The sequence below is a fragment of the Cryphonectria parasitica genome (assembly GCF_011745365.1).
Source record: "Cryphonectria parasitica EP155 unplaced genomic scaffold M406scaffold_3, whole genome shotgun sequence".
NCBI classification, from domain to species: Eukaryota; Fungi; Ascomycota; class Sordariomycetes; order Diaporthales; family Cryphonectriaceae; genus Cryphonectria; species Cryphonectria parasitica.
This window is the reverse complement of record NW_024468911.1, coordinates 2,167,646-2,195,022: the sequence shown is the minus strand read 5'-3', so window position 1 is coordinate 2,195,022 and position 27,377 is coordinate 2,167,646. Positions and strand designations below refer to the sequence as shown.

The following is a 27,377-nucleotide window of genomic DNA, read 5'->3' as shown; positions in this document are numbered from 1 at the left end:
GATAAACCAAACACAAACACCCCCAAAGGCTGGTCCTACCGTCAGGCAGATCGATATGGATTCCATCGATCTTGAAGACCAAAAGGGCGAGGAGCTCAAGCCCATGGTCTATTCGGCTCTCCGCTACAAACTCCTGGATACATACCGACGACTATTCACCCTTGTGTTCCTTGGGAATATCATTGCCCTCATCGTGATTGCGAGGCGTGGTCTCCACGTGATCGACTTGCTCACAGCATGTGCGGCCAACGTTACTGTCTGTGGGCTTGCGCGGCAGCCCCTGGTCGTCAACTCGCTCTTCTACGTCTTCTGCCTCATTCCGAACTCGACCCCAATACGCCTTCGTCATCTCGCCTGCAAGATCTTCCACCTAGGAGGCGTCCACAGCGGTTGTGGTGTTGCTTCACTTGTCTGGTACATTGCGTTCTTTGTCGTGTACTGCTTCCAGTTCGCCTCGACGACGACCCCGAGTGCTGCAGATATCGCCATCCTTGTCCTTTCCTGCCTCATCCTGTGCACCCTGTTGGCTGTCATCATGGTCACCCACCCACGGTTCCGAGAGAAGTATCACGATATGTTTGAGTTCACGCATCGTTTCGGTGCATGGACAATTCTCGCCTTGTTCTGGGCTCTTCTCCTCGTATTTGCCTCGCAGGAAAAGCCGTCTATGGGACTATTTTTGGTCTCACACCCAGCGTTCTGGTTCCAGACTATTACCACGCTAGCAATTATCCACCCGTGGACAATGCTACGAAAAGTCAATGTCATCCCGGAGGCCCTCTCGACCCACGTGGTGCGCCTTCATCTGAACTACTCCTCGATAGTGTACGGCCAGGCCATCTCCATGTCCAGGCACCCGCTGCGCGACTGGCACAGCTTTGCGGTCATCCCAGATCGGTTCGACTCGCCAAACACGAAGTTCTCCTGTCTCGTTTCCAAGGCAGGTGATTGGACGTCGTCCGTCATCGCAGACCAGCCGACCAAGATCTGGGTGCGCGGCATTCCCACCTCTGGCTTTGCCTATGTCATGCGTCTGTTCAGCCGGATCATCGTCGTGGCTACGGGATCAGGGATCGGGCCATGTGTTGCGCTGATCGACGACGATAACAGGCCCTCGATGAGAGTGATCTGGCAGACCAGGTCTCCTCTGAAGACCTATGGGCAGCGAACCATGGACCTCGTTCATCGGTTGGACTCGGACCCACTGGTGATTGATACAAACGTTTCCGGGCGGGTAGACATGGTGCCATCCATCATGCGGCTTTACGAAGAAACGAATGCCGAGGCTGTCTGTATCATCAGCAACGGCGTCATGACAAAAAAGCTGGTGTTCGATCTGGAGAGGAGAGGCGTCAGGGCTTATGGGCCTATTTTTGACAGCTAGAGTGTTTGTTATGGTTTTCTTGCATGCATGTGGCCCCTCTCAGGCAGCAAAGGCTGTCCGCCAGCGTCAATTTCCTCAGCGCAGCTTTCCTTGACACCTTTTCTTTTGTCTCTGATTTCTGCATTCCTCACCTCACTGCCTTTAGATCTGGATCTTTAGGGGTTTCCTTTCAAAAGTTGACATAGACGCATACGCCCGGTGTTTGTTTTTCCCTCTAGAGCTTAGATTGATAATTGTACATAGAAATTGACCATACTATCACTGGTATCTGAATTATACTTTTGTAGAACATCATATTATACATTTGAACATGTGCATCTTCACATTCGTTGTACCCATTGGGCACTGCGAACTCAGTTCAATAATTGTTGGAATATCAAGCTCAATATCACCTCTGGATGGAACAAACTCGCCAGACTCACAGCTTCATTCCCGAAAAGTGTAAATACGGCCATGACGGCATTATCACAGAACAACCAAAGTAAGATCATGGCTTAGTAATAAACCCCAAAGAAGTAATACCCAAAGAACTGTCCAGCCCCATGCCCAAATCAAACGGCTTGCAACATTCGACGAGGAGGGCACTTTGACGTCCAAACACTCGTGTATGACGTTACCCCTATGATGGCCTTGAGACATTCGGCCGTTGTAGGCTGATAAACCATTCCCTCCGTAGATTTGAGCATTTTGCGGCTCAAAATTGCGACGACGATAGTTCAAAGCATCCGAACGGTCTAACCATCCACGCAAAAATCTCGCAACAATGGCAAAAGCTCCACACTCACTTCGTTGTCATATGATGATTCTGCTTCCTCCATACTGATTAGCATAGGCAATAAGTTTAGCTTCTACGTCCACAATGTTTCTTCTACTCGCCTGTTTCAAGAGGCACGCTAGCCAACCCACGTGCACAACGCGACGCCGTGGGCTCGCTTCTGTCAGCCTGGAAGGGGAAATAAGGAGACTTGACACCCTCCTTCGTAGCCCGGAAGACACACTATTGAGGCGTTCCATAGCACTGATCTACATTATTCGTTTTGACCAGATATCCTTACAGGCAGAACCCAGCACATTTCTATCACTTTTTTTTTCTTCTTCTTTTCTAATGAAACTTGGTATCCACGGCTCATCGCAATAACAGTGAAGATCCCTGTGCCGATGATGATTGGTAGGTTTCTATTGACAGAAGTAATTATGAAATGAAACCGAGAGTCTCATGATCGACTCTCAAGACAATCGACGCCCCGTGGGGCGATGTCTTGACACAACGTGCTGTCATGCACAAGCCTTCAAGTGCCAATCTGGTGTCTCAAATGGGATGTAAGACACCTACGAACCCAATACTAAATTAGAAGGTATCAAAGCTGACGGGCTTGAATGTTGATCTCGGAGTTCTCATCCTATCTGACCCAGATCTGGACTGGTGGAGATGCAGGTACCAGCTTGTTGTTATTGGGCCGTTCTGGCGTATATACGCACAATGATCATGCTCCAGACAACGATAACTGAGTCCATACGCCTCGCTGTCTGGTTTTCTCGGGCCTGGCCGGTTCATCGGATAATCCAGTCCTATTTCGATCAAGGTTCTGATTCTCCCTGCTGCCTAATGTTTAGTTGACAGAAAAACCAATTCGCTGACGTGTGACCGGCCCTTAATTGTTCACACAGCCGAACAGGACGCCCCAAATGCTACGCAGAAAGAGAGTTGGAATAAGCACCATCACACGGAACGTCCGTCAGCAGACTCAATTACTCTACACAAGGAGATATTTTGAGTCAGCACCACGGGCGTTGTCACCTATCAGGATGCCCAGAGGCATGTCTAGACGAGACGCCACGCGTCTTCAGCGGTCAATAGTGGCGGGCAGCGTAGGATCCAGCGCATCCCAGGTTCCCAGAAAACAGCGTCAGGCTAGGCCTCATGGGCAAGGTAGAAGCAGAGCCCCAGAGAGGTTTCCGGCTGAGACCGCCGCACGTACTTAAGTTCAGGGTGGTGTTGATCAAACTGCGGGAGAGGCTTATTCAAGAATATTTGGCAACTGCGATTCTTTTACGATCTAGTCCTCTCTACCTCAACACTAATTTCTTTTTTCTCCTCGAACAGAACTTGCTTCAGCCAGTAATGTATTTGACTCACCTCGCCTCCTTGGTTCTGCCGACCCTGTGGCAACAACTTGCTTCGGCTGGCGTTACCGCCCGAGTCAACGATGAGATCGTTCGCGATGTGTGCATCTTGGGAGGGGGCGCGAGCGGGACGTATGCAGCCATCCGTCTCAAGGAACTGGGCTACTCGGTAGCCCTGATAGAGAGAAATGCGCATCTTGGAGGTCACGTCAACACCTATTACGACCCGGCAACGGGCAACCCTCTTGATTATGGTGTGATAGCATACCACAACATCTCCACTGTAACCGACTTCCTCAGTTCCCTCGGAGTGGCCTTGGCGCCAGCCACACTTGGCTACGGAGATCGGTCCATCTACATTAATAATCTCCAGAACAACGGCACGATCGTCCAGGACCTACCAAGCTCCGTTCCCTGGGCCAATGCGACAGCTGTAGGGCTTGCCTTCGAGAAGTACCTCGGCCTGGTGCAGCAGTATCCTTTTCTGGCTCAGGGGTATGAGCTTCCAGCCGAGATCCCGGAGGACCTCCTCCTGCCCTACGGCGAGTTCTTGCAAAAGTATGATCTCGGGGCAATGATATTCGATGTCTCACAATACGTGCCGGGGTTTCGCAATCTGCTCACTGTACCAACACTGTATGTCATGAAGGCATTTTCTGCCGACATTGCGGAGACTTTTCTCGGCCTCGCGCCACCTTTCTTGTCGGCAGTCGAGGGCAACCAGCACATTTACGATCAGGCGCGCCTCCGTCTCGGAGATGACGTCTTTCTCGATTCGACCCTACACGGCATCCTGCGTCATGGAGGTGGTGTGAGAGCATTCTTGGGGCAGTCTCATACTGCTACCGCAGAATCCAGCACACTCAGGTCCATCCGCGCCAAGAAACTGCTCATCACCATTCCACCCAAGCCCCACGAGCTCTTGCGCCTAGGCCTCGCCCTGACACCAGAAGAGGTGCGGCTCTTTTCTCAATTTGAGGATGTCCAGTACTGGGCTGCTGTCCTGAACGTCACCGGTCTTCCAGCGGGTGATGCATTTCTAAACATCGACCTCGGGGCCCCGTATGCGATCGTGCCAGAGCCTCTCGATTATGGATTCGTCGGTGCACCTGACATTGACGATCTGTATGTGACCTATTATTCTTCCACTCAATCGAAGTCTACAGAGGAAGTTCAGGAAATCATTCTTCAAGATCTGTCTCGTTTCGCCAAGAAGAACGGTTTCAAAATCACTGGCAGTCCATCTTTTGCTGCCTTCGACAGTCATTCTCCCTACCAATTGACGGTGTCAGCCTCTCACATAAAGGATGGCTTTTACAACAAGTTGAACGCTCTGCAGGGACGCGACAATACGTGGTGGACAGGAGCAGCCTGGCAAGCTCAGGACAGTTCCCTGATCTGGAACTGGACCGAGTATACGCTTCTGCCCAAGATCGTGGCTTCTTTGAAAATGGCGGCACTGGATGATGATATGGGCGCGGTGCAACAGCCGTTGCAGGAGCTGTAATTCAGATCTCGGATTGGTGACGGAACCTCAAGCCTCCACCGGCACAGCTATATAGCTCGATGAACGCCAAGTACTGTGTGCACGTGATACAGTGTCTATGCTTCCATGCTTAATCTTATTTCTCATGTTTACGCTATATTTCACGAAGCAGAACTTGTCGGCTTTCTAGTATAGATGATAGTTGTGTGAAGCTTGCGAGTTCATCGTCTTCTTAGGTTTTATTCTAAACCAAGGCATCTCAACAGCTTGGCAGTAGGCATGATCAGCAGCAACGCACGTAATGTAAAAATCAAAGATCTGCAGTGAGACCAGACACTCTGGAGCAGGAATACTGCCGAGTGGCTCACCATTACAAGAGTCAGCGGCTAAACCTGCCATGCACAAGGATATCATAGGGCCGTTGGTGGTACACTTCGGGCTTACGCACATGATATGGACAATCCATTTTGGGACGAATGAGGCTACCAATAACGAGATGATGTCCGTGGTATCGCAAAGTATTTCCCCCGAGAGACGTGCCAGCTTGGTCTGACAAAAAGATTTCTGTGCTGATCGTTACAAACCCTTCGTCTTCTTCTAGCTGACCAAGGAATCTACACATTTTCATTATTCTACTGACTGTCCTCCAAAGTCTGCATTGACAATCGGCCCTCTTTCCTGTGAAATCCTCAAAATGTCACTCAACAGCAAAAGTGCCTTCACAGACTACAACCCGTCGGATTCCTTTGATCCCTTCGGCACGAGGGGTTTGACAGACCGCACACGCCACTCATCGCCACCATCGCGCCCTCTAAAGCTTGAGACCCTCACCTCTGTATCGCAGTATGTCTCCATCATGGAGAAGTACCAGGTGGAAGGTCCACGCTATCTCAACCGGATCCACCTCGAGCATGCGCTCTCTTTCAAGCCTATCGGGAAGGGGGCGCAGTTCTCAGTGTACAAGCTCACGAGCGGCACCCCAGGCATGTACGACAGGATCGTGGTGAAGCGAGTACACTATTATCAGGACACCACCGACCAAGTCCGTCCCGGAGGAAAACAGCCAGGCGAAGGAGAGAACCTGCGGAGAGGGTTGAAGACCCTGGAGAGAGAAGTCCGATCAATGTGTCTCAAGACAATTCGTGAGAACCCCAACGTCGTAAAGCTCCTGGCTTGGGGGTTTGACTACTCGAATAACGACCCGGAGAACCCTCAGCCGGTACTCTTCCTGGAAGAGGCTGTTGGAAATCTCCAAGACTTGCTCCAAGGCTCCGATGCATTTACCTCGGACAAGATTACCATGCAAGTCAAATACCAACTCTGTCTCGATATCGCCTCTGGTCTGAGCTGCCTCCATCAGTGCCAAATCGTCCACGGAGATCTCAAGCCAGGCAATATTCTTGTGTTCCAACAACATAACCCTCGCGTGCCATGGCTGGCCAAGTTGGCAGATTTTGGTCTCAGCATTCTCATTGAAGACGGGGAAGACCTCACTTTGTCTAGATACCGCTCGACGGAGGGTTGGAAGCCTCCAGAAACGATTAAACCGTCTTCAAATCGCGTGTCGAGCGAGGATCTCTATCGATGTGATAGTTATTCCTACGGTCTTGTCTGCCTATCCATTATGGTGCTCCAAGGTGACAGGCTCTCGGGAGACCTGACACAGAACACGGAGATGCTCTCTAAGGAAATCATGGCCTCTATTGAGAAGCAGGCTTGCACTGAAATGGAGAAAAGATTAGCACAGAAGAAAACGATTAGCGTAATCTCTGAATTCCTATCCTGGGCTCCCAGTCAACGCTCACTTGTCAGCCCCGCTATATTGAGGGATGAAAACACTGAAGCATATCACGACTGGTAAGACACCAACCTTCTACTGTCTTCCTGTTATCACAAGGTCTATCCCTACCTGGAACTGTGTTGACTTTGATTTCATCTTTACAGGAAGTTGGACAATGAGCAGCACCAAGCTGAAGCCTCCAAGGTCGAACCAAGCATCCGTCAGGGCTACACCTACTGGCGTCGCCTAGATCCAACAACTCTGGCAACAATGCAACGAGAAATCGACAATGTAGACGGCCATACTACAGAACTAAGGGATGTGATGCTAGGAATGTGTATCAGCAACATTATTTCCAAGCCAGACGGTTTCCGGCTCAAAGCTCTCAGGTGCTGTCGCGCTGCGGCAGAGGGGCAGAACACAACCGCACAGGCAATACTGCCTCATCTCTCAGCTGCCATCGATTCCGAAGAGCTATTCAAAGCAGAAAACACAGAAAAAGAGGCCTTGGATCTTCTTTACAGAGGTTCTCTTTCTGGAAGCCTTGTTGCCGCTTCAGCACTGCGCAAGTTAGACTCTAGCCGCCTGAAGAACGCACAACAACAACACAGAATGTCTGGAGGATACAACTCGGAAGCTTTCGACAAAGGGAGGCCAACAACACCGCTGTATAAGGCCTGCGCAGCCGGCAACGCCTTCACGGCCCGAAAATTGCTGGAGATGGGAGCAGATGCATCGTCTGCACGAAACACTGCGGACGGCGTGTCATGCCTCCACTGGCTATTCAGCTTTCAGCCCGAAGATATGCCAGACATGATCAAACTCCTCCTTAAGAACGGCGCTTCTGTGGAATGTCGGACCGACATTCAACTGGAACACAAGGCGCGCAAAGTTCTCGAGACCGAGCACTTCCCCTTCCACTGGCCCCACGGCACTCCGTTCCACTGGGCTTGTCATGCTGGGTCAGTAGAGGCCTCACGTCTTCTGCTAGACTATGGCGCGGATGTCGATGCACTGGACGCACCGGACGACTCACGAGCCCACACTGCATTGGGACTGGCCATGGCGCGGGGTGACGCAGAAGTAGTGTCCTTCCTGCTCAGGAACGGGGCAGATCCAAATAAACAGGACACAAAGGAGCTCTCGCCACTGCACATTCTCGCTGGCAACCACGAAGATAGGAACTTACCCATGTCGAATCTTCTTCGTCGGTGGTGCTACCATGGATCATTCGAAAGAAGCCTCGAAGAGACAAGGAGGTGTGTGGAGGAGATTACGAAGCACGGTGGTCAACTCAACCTGCGGCGCAGGGTTGGAGGCCTGACGGCACTGCTTGATGCTACAGAGGCGGGCGACTGTGCCGTGGTACTTGCCTTGCTCGAGGCTGGTGCAGATGCCGACCTCGCCGAGACATATGCAGGCCGCCTGCCTCTTCACCACTGGGTCATGAAGGGCCCAGAGAGAACCACGTACCCAAAGCAATATTTCAAGGTGCTTGAGGCGCTGGTCCACCATACGACCGATGCTGCAGCCAGGGAGGCGAAAAGTGGCAACTCGGCGCTTCATGCAGCGCAGAACAACGAAGACGGGCTGGATGTTTCTCTCATGATTTTCGAAACATTGCTGCCCAAAGACCCTGCGTCCCGACGGCGCGCACTGAACGCGGTCAACTCCGCGGGAGAAACAGCGCTATTGTACTCGACAAGAGACAGACGCCGGGGAGGACCTGTTCGTCTTTCGTACGCCTTGCTGGATCTTGGTTCTGATGCAGCCGTACGGGATAACAAGGGACGTGACTATCTGTATAACCTAGCCTGGAACGATATTGTATGGGACGACGAGTGCCTCGAGGCCATGCAGAGACACACAGCCAACCTCGATGATGCGGGAAAGAAACAGGCTCTGAATGATGCGCGTCATCAAGAATCAGGAACAACAGCACTGATGGGTTTGGCAAGCAAGTGTGCAGCCAAGTGCGTGCGGTGGGCTTTGGAACTTGGGGCGGACGTGGCCCCGAGGAACAGAGTCGGGCGGACTGCGTTGGACTATGCTGCAGAGCAAGGCAATGTTCAAAGGACGATATTTCTGGAGAAATGGGCGGAGAACTATGACAAGTCAGTGAAAGCTCCTGCGAACAGGGCGGAGATGCAAGAGTATCGTCAACTGTTTCGTGACTTTGTCAAAGCCCCAGGACGTGATACTAGTGAGTTCCTTCACTTTCGTCATTGTCGACCTTTCGGGATTCTTGATGATGCTGATGACTGAGTTCGATCTTGATAGCATATGGAATGGAGCAAGATGATGGTAAGTTCCAGCCATTCCCTTCCTATTCAGAGGTAGACTTTTAGCGGCTGATTCGTAAACAACAGAGGGCAGGTATTTCGGTGCACCTGAAGTCATCAACGCACTGATCGACGCAGGTGCCAAGCTTGGCCACACCGGAGGATACAATGCAGCAAGAAAGGATGACAGAATCTTCATGGACAATTATCGTTGTCCCTGGTTTGTTCCCGAGAAGCAGCCGTGCTATGAGCAATGGAAGATCCTCTACGAGCTTGACGAAGAAAACCCGAAAGGATTTGATCACGGCTTCCGGCATCAGGACTTAAAAGCGAGCCCAACTTTGAGGCCAGTGAGATGATGGTATCAAGATACATCCTTCTGGTATAATGGGAATGAAATTCATGATAAGCATCATCGATTACATATACTCGACAATCTGTAACTTCGTACCTGTTCCATAGTGCCCTATAGCTTGACGCCCGCCACTATTTCTTCTATCACCAGCTGTTGAAAGGCCAGCCCCAAACTAGCACTGTCAGATCCCTCCACTTCGAAGTCAGCATTGAGGCAGCGTTCCACAGCTTTTGCATATCTGTTGCCCATGGTTTGTGGCAATCCATCTCTCGCAAGTGCGAGACATTTCCTCACGTAGTTCTCTTCGAAGCCCGGATCTAGGCCTCCCTTCATCCTTTGCTCCATTGTCCTGCATGTTCCGATCTCTAGAAGAACCACACCAAGAGCGAATATGTCATGTTCCCGCTTGAAGTTCTGCATTGGTAGGCCTTGTCGTTGCGGGTGCCGGTAGAGGTTATGAATGGCCTCGAGTCCGTCGACTTCAAATCTTTCAAAGTCGTCCGATTTACCCAGTGCTTCTCTCGAAAACTCAAACCCTTTCAGATAGACTTCATACGTGTGGTCTTCGCCATCACTGTTCCGTCGCTGAAACAGTACCACGTTACTGGAACGAATGCTCTTGTGCACCCAGCCCGAGGAATGCAGGCTCAGAACTGCCGCACAGAGCCTCAAGGCGAGATTGAATCTCTCTTCCAGGGGCAGCTTCTTGAGGTCCCCCTGGATCAACCACTCCAGGGTTCTGACCCTCTCAGATAATACGCCGCATGGCTCGATGAAGCCGGGCGGGACTTCGTATATGAGTGCGAGGCGCCCTTCACTGTGCTCATCCAAATAGCCAATGCAGCGAAATGTGTATGTTGTTAGATCGAGACTGGAGCTATCATCATCATCATCCATAGAGGCCCTGATGTTCAGACCCTCAATATCGAGTGACGAGTAGGATGAAAGCGTCGGTGGCGATGATGATTTGTTCAGCAATGTTGCCAAGGTTTGCGCTCGCTTCTTCCACAGGATGGCATTCTTTTCATCATTCTCCAGACGTGGACGGCCACGCTTCCCCAGCGGCTCAGCATATCGTTTATACTCGACGACAACAAAAGCGAAGCCTAAGACTGGCTGTTGCAATTGCGCTATCTGTAAGCCCTGTGCCCGTTCTGAATTGGCATCAGTGATGCCTTGTAAGTTTGCGCTCATCGGGGTCAGAAGCTCGATTCCCTCAGACGATGCAGCCTTGGCCTGCAAGCGCTGCAGGCTGGCAATCCGAGGCAAGCCGATGGCTCTGGTGAACGAGCGGTCTCCGAGGAGATCCATACCGATCGGTGCAGGAAGCATGGATAACAGGAGCATGTGCCAAAGAGACTGCACATGGATCTGAATTTCTTGAATGGTCTTGGCCAGTCTTGCCTTGCCTTGACCTCTAGGTATCATATGGTTGCTCCAGGGGCTGAGAATGGATGCTATCTCATTCGCCTTTTCAGAGAATGCAGCGGTGATCGCTGGCGTCGCTCGATCTTCGAAGAGGGCCTTTCCCAGGGTCTCGTCTTCAATAGTTTTGTGAATAGAAGCTGTGTAGTCGACGTTGAGGGCGTGTCGTGCGATGATCTCGTGAGACTGTCTTGTTCTGGTAGCGGTGAGAGTGATACTTGTCAGCATCTCAGTGGATCTGCTCAAGGCGTCGATGGTAGCAGCCCTGTGGAAGCGTTTCGGGACCACCTTGACGGCATCACATGTGAACTCAGCAATGTGATTTTTGATGACTTGGTATTTGCTGGAAATTCCTGCGGACAGCTTGACCATCATTGAGTGATTCTCCGGTATCGTCACTACCCTCTCCGCGGGACTGTTCCAATGCAGACATGCCGAGTCTTCGGTGACCATCCACTGAAGCGGACCGTCTCTCCTAACCTTTCCATCCTCCGAGCGCTGAGAGGTCGGAGTCGCTTGGTACTCACAGCAACTTAGCACTTTGAGATTTTTCTGGGCGTCCAGTCTGGCGAAGCGGTCCCTCAGATTCTTAAGTGTCGTGGAACCCGGGCCAAGGTCACGAAGCAGAGTCTCAGCTGGTTGTCCTGCTGCCACTGTAAGCATCTCTTGATTTCGGATACCATTGTGAGGGGTACCGAAAAGAATGAGACTGTGAATCGCATGGTACAGGTTCCGGTCCTTGTCATCTTTCTTGGATCTTTCGGCACAGAGAATCCATGCCTAAAAGCATTCAATGAAATGCGTTAATAATATTCAAGTATTGTTATTTGCTTCCGATATCTGCGTTGGTACTTACATATTTGACGACGATACCTCCAAGACTGTGACCAAGGAGCATCAATGGTCTTCGCTGTAACTGTATTATATGAGCAGTCTGATGGTTGAGATCCTCCTTGGTAGATTAGAATGCTTACCGATCCTTCTGGCCTAATAATCTTGAGGTCATCCAGCAACCCTTCCGTGCAACTCTCTAGGTTACTGTGCTGGTCCGAATTGACAACCTTGAGCCGGTGTCCATACACGAAAGTTCGGAGGTTCGGCACATGGCCGGGCAAAAGGTCTCGAAGCCACATCGACGTGTTCTCACATTGCCAGGATCCGAACGGCCTCCCGCCGACTCCAGTCACAGCCACAAGACTAAGAAAGATTTCAGTACTCAGGCATTTAGAGGATCAGGATCAGATCGGGTCGAGGCCCCAGAAAAGGATGAAGCAGGGGCGATGGAAGGGGAGGGGGCAAGGGGCTAAAAGCTAAAGTATTTATTACGCTTACTCCACGGCATCTTCACCCTCCGGACCGTCGTTCAATGGTGTTAGACCCTGAAAATGCGCGTCGACGGAGCATGATCCACAACTGGGTGGAATATTTGGCAAAAGCTTGATCAGGATCGTAGCCCCTGTGTCGGGCTTGATTGTCTTAAGCGACGGTGGCTGTTTTGCAAAGGTGACGATGAACACCTGCAGGGGCTTGGCTGGGTCAGGAAAATGAGCTGCAGTCGCGCCTGAGATCTTCAGAAGCAGGCTCTGCTCGGTTCTTGGAAACCACTGCTTGACGTCATCTGTGCAAATGTCGTATGGGACCTCAGATATTCTGTAGGTCTCGCACTCCAGCTGAGGAGAAGCCATCGTGATGTGCTCTCGTGGACGGCGATGATGGCGGAGTAAGAAGGATCCTTGGTGCAGAGACGAGGCTCTCAACCCAAGAAGCCAGGTGGTGGACTGGGCAGAAAAAAGTCTGATGCATGAACTGCTTTGCTTGTTCCCCCCGGACCGTGCTGACCTCCTGTTGGTTCTGCTGTTTTGTGCTACACACCATCATTCAAGCGTACGATAAGTAAGTACCTAATTACTACGGCAGTTTGCCTTAAACTAAGCCTCTTTCGTGTGATGTGCGGACTGCTGACTGCATCACACAGCCTTCGGTGTCCAAATTGCGAACACTCAGCCCTATAATTCAACTTGGTCGTCAACTTGGTCGAACTTTTGCGCATTGTTTTGAAGATCTCGGTTGCCTTGCGGTGGCTTCACCGCTGGAGGCCCTCGTAGCGCCTGGGCATAGGACGATCTCATGTCGTCTATCATCATGAGCCATGGCAGAGCCTCGGAATCTTGTCTCGTTCTTGGGCGGCACTTTTTGTTTCCCCTTTGCTTTTAGTTTTCCTCATAAGAGCTGGCGAGGTGCTTCAATCCATTTTTTGTCTCAAAAGTCACTTGCGATGCCCACTTGGATGTCTCAGATGAATTTCTCAACATCGAGCCATCAAGGTTAATACAATAGTAGGCTTAAGATGCCACCATCCTTACATTCACCAGCCTCTATAGCAGATTCTGATACGGGATCATCTTCAACGGCATCCTCTTGTGCAGCAGGTTCCGGGACCAACCTTGACACATATATCAGGAACATCGACAATGCTGAAGTAAAGGAATACACCTTCTCAACAGTCCAAGATGTCCTCCAAGAGATCCAGCTCCTTGGGGCACGCTCCACCAAAACCCGTGCGGCCGGAGCAATGCGTGTCCTGACGCCCTTCATAAGCTTCATCGATAGGTATTCCAGGGCGGTCGATAATCTGACACAATATGCATCCAATCCGGCCTCGCTGATCTGGGGATGCCTTCGTGTCTTGCTCAGGGTGAGTTTTATGTCCCCTTCCCTTCCTCTCTCTCTCTCTCGCTGAAATATTGTCGTCTTGTAAAGAGCCGAACTAATCTGATACATCATATTATACTATCTGGCAGGTAGCACAGTCTGTGAATTTCTACTTTGAAGGCCTGCTACGTCTGATCCAGAATCTCGGGGAGAGGCTGTCGGTGTTCAACCGCTACGAAAAGCACTTCTCTGAGATTGAAGACTTCAAAGGGGCCTTGTCAGACACGTATATGGACGCCCTGGTGTTTCTGCGCCAGGCGCGAGCGGTTTTTGTACGCCTCACAGCCCCGTCGGGATCCCGTGTGCCTGTCCTCCTCAAGAGCGGGATGATGTGGCTCGGGAGGGCGTGGCAAAATTTTGAAACCGAATTCAGTGATATAACGGACAGGCTGAGTCGTCGATTTGATTATCTCGGGCATCTTGTGACTTTTATTCATCGAGACGGTCTCAATGTGGATATGAAGATCCAACAGCAGTTCAGGAGCGAGACTACAAAAGCCCTTCAGCAGATTGTCAAGGCTTCCCCAGCTGAACAAGGTAAGTGACCAACCCCCCCCCCCCCCCCACCCCCCAAAAAAAACCACTCCACCGTCGAGCTTCTCTGTCTCCTAATCGATTGTGTCCTCACGCAGAATACAGGCGACGTGAACAGATTCTCGCATGGCTTTCCCCAGTGGATTCATCTGAGGATCTTGTTCGCCATGGACAAAAGTGCGCCCCAGATACGTGCAGATGGCTCATGAACAGCACCTTTTTTTGCACTTGGGCAGATGACACAAGCCCTCAAACGGATCTCAACCGTGTGGGCTGGCTGTATGGAAATGCTGGGATCGGAAAGACGGTCATGAGCGCCGTCATCACTGAGCATCTGCTAAAGCGCCTAGCCACTACCGTACAGCATACTAATAATATCAGCACCCGGGGCTTGGTGGCATACTTCTTCTTCGACAAGAGCGATGTGGCCAAGAACACCAGCCTGGCCATGTATCGAACGCTCATATATCAGCTCCTCAGTCACTCCTGGCCCTCGGGGACGACCATAGAGATGGCGTTTCAGGCCGCCAAGATCTATGGGCGCATGCGGTTCAGCCGAGCAGACGGCCCGGTATCCTTGCTACGTGATCTATTGCATGGACTCGATAGTCCAATATATCTTGTGATTGATGCTTTGGACGAGTGTCAAGACATCAGCGAGGCTTTGGGCCCTTTGATCGATACAATTCGGTCTGTTGCAAATTGTCGCGTACTCTTCCTCAGCAGAGATATGCCGCCCATCCGGGATGCTCTATCCGGACTACCATCGCTGCGCATCGCCTCAGAGTCCACCAAGTCCGACGTCGACATGTATCTTTCGACCGCGGTTGACCAATTGGATGTTCCAATCTCAAACACAGGCCTACGAGACGACATCCTGTCACGCCTGTCTCGAGGCGCGGATGGCATGTTTCTCTGGGCCCACCTCATGGTCCAACAACTACACACAGCAACATCGCCAGCAGATGTGATGAACATGGTTGCAGGGCCACCAGCAGGCCTGTCCGCATTCTACAATCATGTCTTACAAGGCCTCGATAGCGAGCCGAAGCAATGGAGAGATCTAAAGAGCAACATCATCAGCCGGGTTCTCTGCAGCCCGCGGCCGCTGAAGTGGGCGGAGCTGCAAGTGAGTCTCTCATTGGAGGTGCGAGAAGAGAAAAACTCACAGCAGGCTTGCCTCCAGAGGCGCCCTTACCAAGCCCTCGTGCTCAAACTTTGCCAACCGTTTGTCGAGTACCATGCTGAGACGGACTGCTTTCGCCCAGCTCATCTGAGTGCCATCCAGTTCATGTCGAACCGGGACGAGCTCGAGGAGACGGCGACTCCAGGCACACGTCAGCTGAGTCTACCAGCCGAGCACCAGAAGATCGCCAAGCTGTGTTTGAATTACATCAACCTCAACCAGGTCCACGACGCATCGTCTGTAAGCGCCACCACCTACCCACTGGAGAGCTACGCAACCGCATACTGGTGTCATCATCTTGTCCACGCCGAACCTGATACCGAACTATGTACCAGGGCTGCGAGGTTCTTGGCCTCGGACGAGAGGCGCCGTGTCTGGCTGACACGTCTGCTCCTGCGCAGAGGCGAGCCCTGTACCCTGCAGCAGGTCCTGGTTCTCCTCCGTCAGGCACGCAGCTGGCTCCAAACAGTCACCAAAGAAGAAGAGCAAGAAGATGGTGATAATGATATTAGATGCCAGGAGAAGCATTGCGAGTTCGATGAGCTGCAAGACATGCTCGAGGTCCTCATACGCCTCGACCAAGAGTGGCTAAGGACAAGAAGCGGGACAAGAGAAATAGTCAACTCAATACAGACGAGGGACGCTCAGGAAGGTGTCAGGATGGTCAAACACGTCAGCACGTTCGACAAGACTATGGTGCTCCGGGACCTCGTGCGCGAGTACACTATGAAGGGCGGACAAGACGAGGCCGTCGCTCTGTTCAAAGCCGCGCACCTACGGCTGGAGAACACACCGGGCGCTGAACCAGGCGACGCCGCCTGGCTGCTGAACGGCCTCGGCCTCGCGCTCGACATGCAGAACTTAACAGAGCTCTCCATCGCCACACAAAAAGAAGCCCTGGAAAGCCAGCTCGCGGCAGCCGCAGCCGCAGCCACCACAGCAGCACAAGGCCAACACTGCCACATCCCCACCACCATGCCAGGCCCCAACCACGCCCTCGACAGCCTCCACACCATGAACGAGCTCGGCCGCCTACACCGCCACCTAGGCCAGGTCGCCGAGTCCGAGGCGATGCACAGGCGCGCCCTGGCAGGTCTCCGCGCCGCCGGCCTCCCCTCGACAGACCTGCAGGTCATCTGGACCATCAACACCTTGGCGCGCTGTCTACGCCGCGCAGGGCGGCCCCGCGAGGCCATCCCTCTACACGCCGAGGCCCTGGCGGCGCGCACGACGGTGCTGGGCGCAGCGCATCCTTTCACGCTGTGGAGCCTGAGCGACCTGGCCAAGTGCCATCGCGACGCGGGCGAGCTGGAGACGGCGCGGGCCCTGCTGGAGAAGCATGTGCGCGGGCGGGAGGAGGCGCTGGGGGTGCGGCATTTCGATACGCTCTGGGCGATGGGGGATCTGGGGCTTACGTGTGAGATGATGGGGGATCTGAGGGAGGGGTTGCAGTGGCATGAGAGGGCGTGGGAGGGGCAGAGAGGGACGCTGGGGGAGGGTCATCCGGCTGCGGTGTGGAGTATAGAGGCAGTGAAGAGGTTGAGGCGGAGTTTGGATGAAGACAAATGAGAGACCACATTTGAGTCTTGGTGTAAGTTGGTAACAAAGAGTATTACTAGTGAAGGGCTGGAGAGGCAATATAAATGGTGCAGAATCTGCAGAGTGGCTTTTGGGAGAAGGTACTTGGATACTGACCGATTTGCCTGTGAACGTTATGAACGCCTAATCATTATCACACTTGAAGATATGCCTTTGGCCAACCCCTTGTAGTTGGTTTTGGCTGATATAAATGAAAAAGGATTGAAAACTTTGTTGAAATGTCACAACCATCATTGACTGCATGTGTGTTTGATTGATACCCTCGTTGGCATGTTTACTTCAGTAGAAACAGATTCGAGACTCGAAGACGTGAATGCAAGGCTGAACATAGATTTAGAGCCTTGAGTAAATCATGAGTATTTCATCGGTTTGCTTTATAAAAAATTTAAAAAAAAAAATTTAAAAAAGAAAATACACAAATCATGAAAGTGAATTCATCCCCAGCGACAACCTAGGGTAAGCAACTTTGAAGGTGTGGAATGCTTGGCTGAGGCGCATGAGCTTTCATATATATTGTTTGGATTCCAGTATTGACTTTTCTCTGCTTGGAATTATCTTACACTATCTATCGAGAACCAAATGTCTGACTGACAGAAAATACTTAGATACTAATCCATGTTGACAAGGATTCATAATATTATACACATAACCCAGAAACAAGCGTCAAAATAACGCCCGAGAATTGCAGCGAGGGATGATCACTGAACCATGAAGAATTGGTGCTGGTACCGGGCCGGAGGCGGAAAGAAAAGGTGGCCTGTTACCTTGGTTTGCACTATACCCCGCCTTTTAAAATGTAAGTAGTTTGTGATGATAAGAGGAGGGATATGTTCTTCATCCTTCCCATCTGACAGTACAGGACTTATATACATCAATTTTCTTCCAACACACACATACACAATGACACCCACCTTCACCATTAAAGCCAGCCCCGGCACCGACGTGTGGCGCAAACCACCCACAACAGACGTCTTCAACGGTAATTACACTCAACCTCCTTGACAAAGAATATAAAGAGAGAAGAAGAAGAAGAAGAAAAAAGAAGAAGAAAAGAAAACCCATCAGCTGACCCATCAAACCACCCTCTCTTCCTCCCCTCAAATAAAGCCCCCACCTCTTCCCCAGAAAACACAAAGTCCACCTCCCCTCTATCCACCTTCCTCTCAGCCCGCGTCTCCTTCCTCCTCCCCTCCACCCTCAAACAATACGACCAAGCCGGCCTCCTCCTCTCCCTCCGCCCCCGCACCAGCACAGCAGCAGCAGCAGCAGCAGCACCAGCAGCCTCATCAGACAAGGCTCCCGATACCGCCTCTCCACCACCACCACCACCCAAGTGGATCAAGGCCGGCGTCGAGAACTACAACGGAACCCCCCGAGCAGCCACCGTGGCGTGCGATGCCTGGTCGGACTGGAGCCTGGCCCCTGTGGTGGTGACGACAACGAGCGGGGAGGAGAATGAGGGCAATTGGGTGACGATCGCGGTGGAGAGTGGGGAGGACGAGCTGGGGCGGAGTTTGTGGGTGTACCAGGTCGTCGTCGCCGCCGAGGGCAAGGAGGACAAGGTCCCGCTGAGGGAGGTGTGCTGGCCGTTTGGGCATGGTGGTGGGGCTGAGGACTGGGAGGTCAAGGTTGAGGCGTATGCGTGTCGGCCGAACAAGGAGACGAGCGAGGAGTTGGAGGCTCAGTTTAGAGGGTTTGAGGTGAAGTGGGTTTGAGAGAGAGAGAATGGATGAGTCTACCATGCCTTGAAATTACTGTCTTCAAGGAGAGGAGAAGAAGAAAGCAGATGAAAAGGCTGCAAAAAAAAAAAGACATGTCATCTACACATACAGACACGCGCAATAGAGAACAGACGAGTTTGGAGATGGCCGAATCTCCCATTACCTAGCCCTCACAGACGTGGGGCACGTTGCTAGCTATCCAGGCAGAAAAATCCAAGGGGCGTGGGTACCAACCAAGCAGTATCCCCTCCCGAAGCCTAACAATACATACATGAGCAGTATCACCAGGACCTCGTCAGCAAGTCGTCAGGTAACACCCGCATAGGCGTATGTGTGCCTGACGACTCTCACTGAGCACGCCTCAGACATCTGCATCCAGCAACGCGGCTGACCAAGAAAAGAAGTGTAATGCAGGCCACACACACACACACACACACATACACACAGAATCGAGAGAACAAGAAAAAATCTCTGCTCCCCCATCAGTCATCTCAAGTTCATAAAGTTTTGAGACCTTTCCCCTCTCTAGGAGGGTGGGTCACATAGTTTTGCTTGCCCGGACCTTCTTCCTTCTTCCCACCAAATCTATTCTTTTTCTCTCCTTCTCCCCCTGAGGATCTGACAAAAGAAAGAAGAAAAATGAGTGTGTCAAAAGTCGGAAGTTGGTTCGCTTGGAACATTTCTTTTTTTGCCCTGGCGGCAGAAAAATACGTGTTTGGTCGAGATGCTGAGGCCGGCAGACGAAAAAGGACGGTGTTGCGCATTGCGTCACGCGTCGAGCGTGCGCTTTGTTGTTGTTGTTGTTGTTGTTGTAGTGATCATTCTGGAGTCGTCTCCTTTCCGGCCGCCGTGTTTCGGTAAAAGAAAGAGAGCAGGGCCCTTATTTTTCTTCTTTCAAACATGACAATCTGATGAGCAAACGCCAGTAGTGTCGTGAGAAACAAAAGCAGGATCCCTTGAACTTTCTTCAAAGGAAAAAAAAGCGGACAATTACCCTTTTGGGCAAAAGAAATCATTGAGTTGAGAAGAAAAAAACCCAAAAAATTGTTGACACAAACTCCAGGTGTGTGTATGTGTGTGGTGATGAATCAAGGTTGGGTGGTGTTGTTGTGTTGAAGAGCAGAAAGCTGTTGCGAACAATCATCTTGAAAACGCATGCCTCGTGATTCCTTTCTCTTGAACGCCGATCTGAAGTAAATCAAGGAATAGCGTCAAGACATTAAAAAAAAAAAAAATCAGAACCCTTATCCCAATAACCCGTGTTCCAATTGCCAGCAGAGAAGGAAAACAGCACGCGCGAGACATCAAAAGACGCAAGCAAAGGGGGGATGAAAGCGAAAGGAAACGGACTACTCAGGGTATGTTTGATCGTGCTCGCAGGCGAACCACCCGCAACGCTCTTTGTCCCAAGATCAATTCATCGTGCTGATCCTCTCCGGTACGACCCAACATTCCAAGTCGAATCCGGTTCCCTTCCACCTTGAAACCCCCCCTAAGACGAAAAAAAAAAAAATCAAGATCAAAACTGGTACGTGCATCCGGCCAAACTCCAGTGAAGAAGTGAAGAAGCAAGAGTCGAGATCTAGCATTCTCCCAAATGGCCCAATGGAGATCCAGTCTGATGACGATTATTTTTTGGCCATGGGGAAGCAAGGACGGTTGGGATCCGAAAACGCCTCAAAATCAAGGAAATTCGTCAGGAGAGTTTCGTGATCGAGTACCGAAAGAAAAAGAAATCAAGTCGTAGTAGAGCAGAGCAGTGTTGGTTCCCCTAAAAACAAAAACACAGTCAAAACAATTCCCCCGAGTAGCGTGTATCCGTTCCTCGAGATCGCAGTCTCTCCCAAAGCTGCGGTATCTCAAGAGAACTCCCTCGGTGGTATGGATCAATCTCAAGTCTTGTCTGATTTGCCGACAGAACGCCTGTTGAGGGGGAAATTGGAAAAGTAATCAGGTCCACCTCACTCGCCGCGGGATCAGGAGACCATCTGGGGTCATCTGATCCTGGCAAGCCACAGAGAAAACAAGAACTACCCCTCTCAAGGCCGCACTCAGGCGTGGTCTTGAGTTTTAGATAGTCCTCGGGCTGCCCCTGTTCCCCGCCTCGACAACATCGTCAAGGTGGTTGCACAGCGCGACAAAGAGGTCAAAGTACAGCTTGGAGCCCTCTCCTCCCTTCTCCATCTCGGCCTGCATGGTGCCGCTGCGCTTGAAGGTCTTGCGGCACCGGATGATCAGCGCCAGGTAGTGGGCGCGCAGGCGGCTGTCCGAGTCTGGGGTGTGGGCGTAGCAGTACTGGGCACTGCGCAGGATGGTGCCCACGTCGATGCCCGTCTGGAGGCCCTGCTTCCGCAGCGCGAGCCGCTTCAGCTCCTCCAGGCCGTACCGCTCCGCAGCACAGTACACCACGGTATCCCGCAGGATGTGGTGGCCCGCGCTCGGCAGGTAGATTGTCGCCTCGGCAGCCGCAGAGATGCGCGGGGTGCTGGTGGCAGAAGACCCCGTCGTGGCTGCGCGACCACCCCCGTAGTGGTTTTCATTGTGGGCGATGTTGGGTGATGCGTTTGGTGTGCCTCCTCGGCGCGAGGTGCGGCCGGTGGTGGTGGTGGTGGTGTTGGAGTCCTCGAGCTCCCAAGAGCTGCGGTGCTTGTTGTGGAGCAGACGTGGGTAGTAGTCGCCCTTGTAGAGGTACTCGAGGACCGCCGAGAAGACTTCTGGCTCCTCATCCGGGAGCGCGATTCTCCTGGACTGCGCATACGACTGCTCGAGGTAGCCACCGCGCAAGGCCTGCTTGAAAAACGGGCTCTGGCAGAGGACATCCTCGTGCGCCGCAAACAGCCGCCCTTCCCCTCCGACCATGAGCGTGACGATCGGTGAGGGGGCGAGGTTTGCCTGCTGGTGTGCATCGCCCCGCCGTGACGAGGATGATGACGAGGCGGCCTCGCGTTCGGTGAGCGACCGCTGCAGTTTCGACAACTTGGTTGGGTCCCGTACGGAGCTCGCCGAGGCTGTGCCCTTCTGCTTCAGCCTCGCCGACTTGTCCACCTTGTACTGCGAGTCCATGGTCGTCGCACCAGCCTGGCTGGTCGAGTGCGACCTGAACGAGCGCTTGAACATGGTGATCTTGTGCTTGTCGTCGGCGGATGTGTTGGGCTTGACCTGGCTTCGAAACTCCCTTCGCTCGTGGTTTCGCTTCGAACGTTTCTCCTGAGAGCTGATATCCGAAGAACACGCGTGCTCTAGGCGCACAGGACGGAAAGACAAGAACGAACGGAACGCAGAGAACTTCGCCGTGGCGACTTTTCCCGTTGCGATCGTAAGGAGCCCGTTCTTGTCCTTCACAGATGACTTATACCAAGTCAAGAGACGAAACGAGCGAAAACAGTAGAATTCCCGCGACAAAGAAGGACCGAATGAGCGAACAGTGCAAAAAACGCAAGGAAAATAAAAGATTGACTAGGGCCCGTTGAGAAATATCACCGATGAAACGATTGTCAGGATCAGTAGATACTCTTATGTACTTGGCGACCCTTTGAGGTTGAAGTGGGGGAGGGAGAAGGAAAGGAAGGAAGAAGAAAAAACCCCAAAAAGACAAGGGGTGGTTTTCGGGAGTATTTATGCAGTGTTGAGACAACGCAGGGCTGGTTGCCTGCAGAGCGTCTTTCTTAGGCTGCCCTCCCCTCACTGCGCTCATGGCTGGGAGAATAGGATGCAGTGTGGGTGGTGGCACACACCCTTTCGGCTCAGCGCCCTGGGGAATCAGGCTGGGATCGCCAGAACACACCTACCAAATAGCGTCATCAAGCAGGGGTTTCCAACCTTGCCCTAGCCAACCTGCCAACCTGCCAACCTGCCAACCTTCCTTTTTTTTTTTTTTTTTGTTTTTCCTATTATAGAGGCTGCTCGCCCTGCGATCGTCCAGTAAAAACCCAGCCAACCTCTTTTTGTCGTACCTCATGTCCAGGGTTCCAATCTTGCAGCCCAAGGGAGGACCCCAGGCCACGATGTGTTCACTGAGGAGCCCGCGAATCCTCATCCCGCTGGCTGCCTCCCAAATGGCGTGAACTTTGTTGTGCACTGAGCCAACCCAATCATGCCCAAAGAACCCGTATCATCCCGACGAAGGCGTCACACACACTGCCTCAAAACTCCAATCAACATGTTCAGAGACACTGCCAGACGGAATGTCAAAGAAAGGAACAGAAAGTTGCAGGAACATTCGGGTGCCTGCAAGGGCACCGGTCGCAGAGAGGTCGAACAGTACCATGGTACGCGAGGCCTGCGGTAGCGTGGGAGATAACCGCTGGCCCGTCAATTCCGGTGGCCGGGATTTATCAAGTCGAAGACAGAGCCAATGAAAAGGCACCATCAGCTACACCACACCTTGGACAAGCGTATTCCAGCACAGCCCCCGTTCCCTGGCAATGTCTCTGTATGGCACAAGGGATGCCAGCATATGCAGCTCCCCCCGTTCATGGCGAGAGAGCTTGTTGGGTGGTACCGTGGTAGTCTGCATCCACTGCCACTAGCACAACTGTCAGGGCAAACAGGGGGGATGGCCTTGTGGGGCACATGTCTTTTCTCGAAACCCTTTTCTCCGCCTTTTGATGGACAAAGGACCTGGAAATATGCTTGTATCACAGTACTCTTGTTTCCAGGACTAGGCACGTGCCGTCCGGGTCAAGGCTGCAGCATGACTCTTCTCTATGTGAAGAACTGTGAATGGCGATGTAGTCCTAGCCACGTCATATTACACAAGGACTCACAATGTACAAGCCTGCTCGAGCAAGCTGTGCCGTCAGTTATCACCAGTTGTCCCGCTTCAGACGATGGTGTAGGCGAGGCAGGTATATTTTCAGTCTCTAGGTGCCTTCTATCATAATCTAGCGTTATTTCCAGGTAGAGTCAGTCAGGTCGTATAAACCATAATCAATCCGTAGTGATAATTCTGGTGATTAGGCCGCATTCTTTGCGATCATGTCCGTTTCCTTTACTTCGTCGCCGAGACCAGGACATCTCTACTTTCTGTCCCTCTTTAGCTGAGCCCAGCAGAGCCGCGCCCATATGCCGGTGTGCGCCCATTCAAGTCACCGCCCTCTGTTTTAACACACGCCGCCAAAAACTCCAGCAGGGTGGCTTATGGTACCCGCACTTGGAGATCAGTGCGCTCGAGATGCATTCTCACGCATGCCAATGAGACCATACAACATGGAGAACACTGCAGGCGCGTCAGACAGAAGGGCTCAGATTTGGATATGCCAGGATGTAGACTCACTTGCAGCTGCCATGCAGACAAACCCAGTGCAGTACCCTGCCACCTTCTCTTTACTGCCGACGACGGCCTCGTCCATCCAAAAGAAGGGGCTGTGACCAGTGAGTAGTTTGCCAATCGCGCCGTAAGCCAGATACAATGCGGCGGAGCCCATAGTGCCGAATAGGTGGCTGGGAACAGGCTATGGTGACACTGGTGTCAGCCATCTCGTAATGTGTACACCGTCAGAGTCAAGACTTACCTCTTGTCGTCTCATACTGTTCATGAATAGAGATTCAATCACCGTGACAAGAGCGGGGAAGACGTAGAGGTTGAACAACGAAAAGGGTTTGAACCAGCCCTCTGAAAACACATCCTTGAACGGAGGGAACTTGCTGTTGCCATCATCAGCGTTCATTACCATGTAAAGTCCCTCCTCGCCGGATCCTCCAGAAGGCCAATGAGAATGGCCGCTTGGCACCATGATCGTCCAGTATATCATGACGTTCATGAGGGCAAAAACATGGGTCACTGTGTAGAATAGACTGAAATAGAAGCGCCGTCGATCGTCAGAAGTCTGCTCGGGTGGCGACATGAAGCGGATGAGTCTGGATTCCCATCGCGTGTCATTGGCGTCCGTATCCGGCCAGTGCATGTGGGTGATGGTCCATGCCTATGCAAATATGGTCAGTGTGCTTGCCTCTTGTAGTGCAACATAGTTGCGACGTACTGTGACCATGAGGTGATACAGTATCAGCAAGAACCAAGTGACGGTGGAGAACTGAAAGGGAATGCGCCAGTTTGTGTGCTCATCGTCGCGGTGTTTGATCTTGTAGTCCAGCAGCATGCCGCCTGCCGCGATCATATAAGCCAAGAGTGCTGCCCGAACGTAGCCCAACACATTCTGGTTGAGAGGGCGCCATGGGGAATGAGCGGCTCGTAAGAAGATTGGCTAGGCAAGCATCAGCAATGAGCCTGGGCTTGCTGGAGTATGGAGACCTATGTAAAGCTCACATGGTCAGCGCCAGTGACCTGACTCTCCTCATCCTGCTGGCGATTGCCCAACAGAGGCGCGCGCTCCAACACACGCTCCATGGCGCACGAAGAAGGGAACTGCGGAAATGAAAAGTATAAAGAAGGCCGTTGAAGACTTGCCACCTGCGAGCTGGTAGATGTTGTAGTCTCCAGGTCTCTCCAAGTCAGAGTGATGAATACATCAAAATTGAAGGGCTGTGTTAGGATGCAGTTTCTAGATGGGTGACGATGTGCCAAGGTGAAGCTTTTTCGTGAGGAAAAAGGAGAGTAGAGACCTCAATCACAGAAGGGGAAAACAAAATAGACGACCGGAGGCGACTGCCTGGTTGCCGTTGAAGACTTGGTGGAAGACAAGGAAGTCACGGCCATCCTCGTCGTTGTTTCCCGGCTCGAGACTTCCAGTTTCGCCATGCAACACGACAGAAGGTCGTTAGACCGGGGCTTAAAGGTTCCCATGACTAAATGAAGAAGTCATTCTCCGTCTAGAGAGAAATTGCTATGACGGCCTCCCATAGCTGGTGCCTCCCTGGACGGAGTACTGGGTGGTCTGTTATCCTGATAATGATTCCTATCAGGCCATCAAGAGTACTGGCCACCCGACTTACTTATTGATTTTTTTGTTCATATATACTTATTTTGGTAATGATATCGCACGCTGACTTCATAAACACACTAAATCCTTGATCAATAATGTTCTGCTTGGTATCGACTGAGGCATGACTTGCTCCCAGCTTGGATGAGATGGATGAATTGCTTTCTTGTACTGTATAGAAACCCTGCACTCGAGCCAAGACAAGAAGGCAGGGGTCACCCATTATGTACTAGTACTATGTACATGGTACGTACTATGTGCTGAGTACTATAGGAGCAGCAACCCCAACCCATAAGCTCCCCTGCCAACCTGCCACCCTGTCAGTGCCTGCCTAACAACCACCCCGGCCTCTAGCAGCCCCCCCGGCAGGCAGGCTTGGATATCTTGAGGACAGCTTTGTACTCAAATGACCACCTCATCCAGAATTTCAGCAGGTTTCAGCTGCCACACCAGCAATCCCAGCAAGACAGCAAAGATTTGAGTCTCGTCAAAAAAACATTCTCACAAAGAAAAATAGCATGCCATAAAAACCCAGCAACTGGACACGTCCCCAGACTCAACCATGCTGTCAGCACTCGGTAACCCGAGGCAGCTTGCCTCCCAAGTCTTGAACTTCGGTACGCCTGCTCAGTTGCAACTTGCGCAATGCGAGGAAGAACATACGGCTCTAACAAGGGCGTACTAATAGGCCTCATTTTGTCGACCGCTTTCATGATGTGGAAAGGGTATGATTCTCGTCGCCCTGTCCGGTAGTCATTCGCCAGTGCTGACGATTTCCTCCAGGCTCTCTGTCGTTACCGATTCGCCCTCTCCGATTGTTGTCGTCCTCTCAGGCAGTATGGAGCCAGCTTTCCAGCGTGGCGATCTCCTGTTTCTTTGTACGACCGAATCGCCCTCCCGAACCCAACGCGAATTACAATTTCCGAGTATATTGTGCTGACCACCAGCGATCGCTGTTAGGGAATCGCAATCTGATTCAAGAGACGGACGTTGGTGAGGTCGTGGTTTACAATGTCAGGGACAAGGAAATTCCTATCGTCCACAGAGTGGTTCGCAAATTCGGCACTGGGGAACACGCCAAGCTGTTGACCAAGGGCGACAACAACGTTGCCGACGACACAGAGTTGTATGCCAGGGGGCAGGACTATCTCGAGAGGCAGGACATAATCGGCAGCGTCGTTGGGTATATACCGTTCGTGGGCTACGTCACTATCATGCTCTCAGAGTACCCGTGGATGAAGACGGCAATGCTCGGTATTATGGGACTGATGGTGGTTTTACAAAGGGAATAGACGTTCTAGAGACTTGATTATTTCTGTTTGCCAGAAAATGTTACAAGCGCAGGGCGGCTGGCGTTTCGGAGATGTTGGCATTCATTCTGATCTACTGGCATTGGATTCTTCTCTCGCAACTTTGCTAATGCATGTCATCCTTCCCTCTGAGCAACACATTCTTTGAGCAATGCCTGTGCAAACTCCTTAGTTGGTTGATCTGTCGTAGGATTTCCTCTTATGGAAAAACATGGACTTATGCAAATCAAGCTCTAGTGGTTTAACCTTCGGCTTTGATACATAAACATCCATACAAAGTATTCGTAGACATCTCGTCTTTCCCAGCGCCCAATCAACGGGGGCCCGGAGCCCACGCAGCACATGCCCAAAGAAATGCGTCTACTCCTTGTTGACACGGGGAGCGCCACCCCTTTGCAGATCCCGACAATGCAACCGTCTTCGCCGACCGGGCAACACCCTTAGCATTAAAGCATGAGGAGTGCTGGGGCCTAGTTACTTCTTCTTGATCAAAAACAGAATACTCGTATCAAAGGAAATGTCACATGCCATACTCTGTCTCAAGGTAAGATCAAGCGTCCAGTTTCCAGGGTCCTCGTAGTGTTACGAGGTGTCTTGTGAC

General features: G+C 51.9%; 9 protein-coding genes across 9 annotated transcripts; 6 read left to right on the top strand and 3 right to left on the bottom strand.

The window, feature by feature from the left end:
• Nucleotides 1-103: 103 nt before the first annotated feature.
• M406DRAFT_61234 (uncharacterized protein) lies at nt 104-1,384 on the top strand (the record flags this gene model as incomplete). Its single annotated transcript, XM_040924725.1, has 1 exon — nt 104-1,384. One exon carries the CDS (start codon nt 104-106, stop codon nt 1,382-1,384), a length of 1,281 nt encoding a protein of 426 aa, XP_040778244.1.
• A 2,122-nt stretch (nt 1,385-3,506) lies between these two features.
• M406DRAFT_288265 (FAD/NAD(P)-binding domain-containing protein) lies at nt 3,507-5,150 on the top strand (the record flags this gene model as incomplete). The annotated part of the gene is made up of 1 exon (XM_040918783.1): nt 3,507-5,150. The coding sequence occupies one exon, from the start codon at nt 3,507-3,509 to the stop codon at nt 5,013-5,015; it is 1,509 nt and encodes a 502-aa protein (XP_040778243.1). The 3' UTR covers nt 5,016-5,150.
• Nucleotides 5,151-8,540: 3,390 nt separating this feature from the next.
• On the top strand, nt 8,541-9,469 carry M406DRAFT_355518 (uncharacterized protein). Its single transcript, XM_040923194.1, has 3 exons — nt 8,541-8,977; nt 9,055-9,078; nt 9,144-9,469. Exons 1-3 carry the CDS (start codon nt 8,629-8,631, stop codon nt 9,413-9,415), a joined length of 645 nt encoding a protein of 214 aa, XP_040778242.1. The 5' UTR covers nt 8,541-8,628; the 3' UTR covers nt 9,416-9,469.
• A 1,682-nt stretch (nt 9,470-11,151) lies between these two features.
• M406DRAFT_240127 (uncharacterized protein) lies at nt 11,152-12,038 on the bottom strand (the record flags this gene model as incomplete). The annotated part of the gene is made up of 3 exons (XM_040916114.1): nt 11,152-11,616; nt 11,693-11,746; nt 11,811-12,038. Coding segments are annotated over 3 exons (747 nt in total), but the record flags the coding sequence as incomplete, so codon positions are not given.
• A 1,370-nt stretch (nt 12,039-13,408) lies between these two features.
• M406DRAFT_69440 (uncharacterized protein) lies at nt 13,409-16,837 on the top strand (the record flags this gene model as incomplete). The annotated part of the gene is made up of 3 exons (XM_040925270.1): nt 13,409-13,531; nt 13,638-14,085; nt 14,319-16,837. 3 exons carry the CDS (start codon nt 13,409-13,411, stop codon nt 16,835-16,837), a joined length of 3,090 nt encoding a protein of 1,029 aa, XP_040778240.1.
• A 930-nt stretch (nt 16,838-17,767) lies between these two features.
• Nucleotides 17,768-18,728, top strand: M406DRAFT_288263 (uncharacterized protein; the record flags this gene model as incomplete). The annotated part of the gene is made up of 2 exons (XM_040918782.1): nt 17,768-17,846; nt 17,975-18,728. 2 exons carry the CDS (start codon nt 17,768-17,770, stop codon nt 18,580-18,582), a joined length of 687 nt encoding a protein of 228 aa, XP_040778239.1. The 3' UTR covers nt 18,583-18,728.
• Nucleotides 18,729-20,658: 1,930 nt separating this feature from the next.
• M406DRAFT_345366 (uncharacterized protein) lies at nt 20,659-22,132 on the bottom strand (the record flags this gene model as incomplete). The annotated part of the gene is made up of 1 exon (XM_040922073.1): nt 20,659-22,132. The coding sequence occupies exon 1, from the start codon at nt 21,703-21,705 to the stop codon at nt 20,659-20,661; it is 1,047 nt and encodes a 348-aa protein (XP_040778238.1). The 5' UTR covers nt 21,706-22,132.
• A 1,615-nt stretch (nt 22,133-23,747) lies between these two features.
• On the bottom strand, nt 23,748-24,934 carry M406DRAFT_251747 (uncharacterized protein; the record flags this gene model as incomplete). Its single annotated transcript, XM_040916784.1, has 5 exons — nt 23,748-23,806; nt 23,864-24,041; nt 24,102-24,512; nt 24,570-24,791; nt 24,854-24,934. The coding sequence occupies 5 exons, from the start codon at nt 24,932-24,934 to the stop codon at nt 23,748-23,750; spliced, it is 951 nt and encodes a 316-aa protein (XP_040778237.1).
• Nucleotides 24,935-26,027: 1,093 nt separating this feature from the next.
• Nucleotides 26,028-26,903, top strand: M406DRAFT_355517 (signal peptidase I; the record flags this gene model as incomplete). Its single annotated transcript, XM_040923193.1, has 4 exons — nt 26,028-26,083; nt 26,155-26,191; nt 26,250-26,344; nt 26,427-26,903. Coding segments are annotated over 4 exons (520 nt in total), but the record flags the coding sequence as incomplete, so codon positions are not given.
• Between the last annotated feature and the right edge of the window lie 474 nt (nt 26,904-27,377).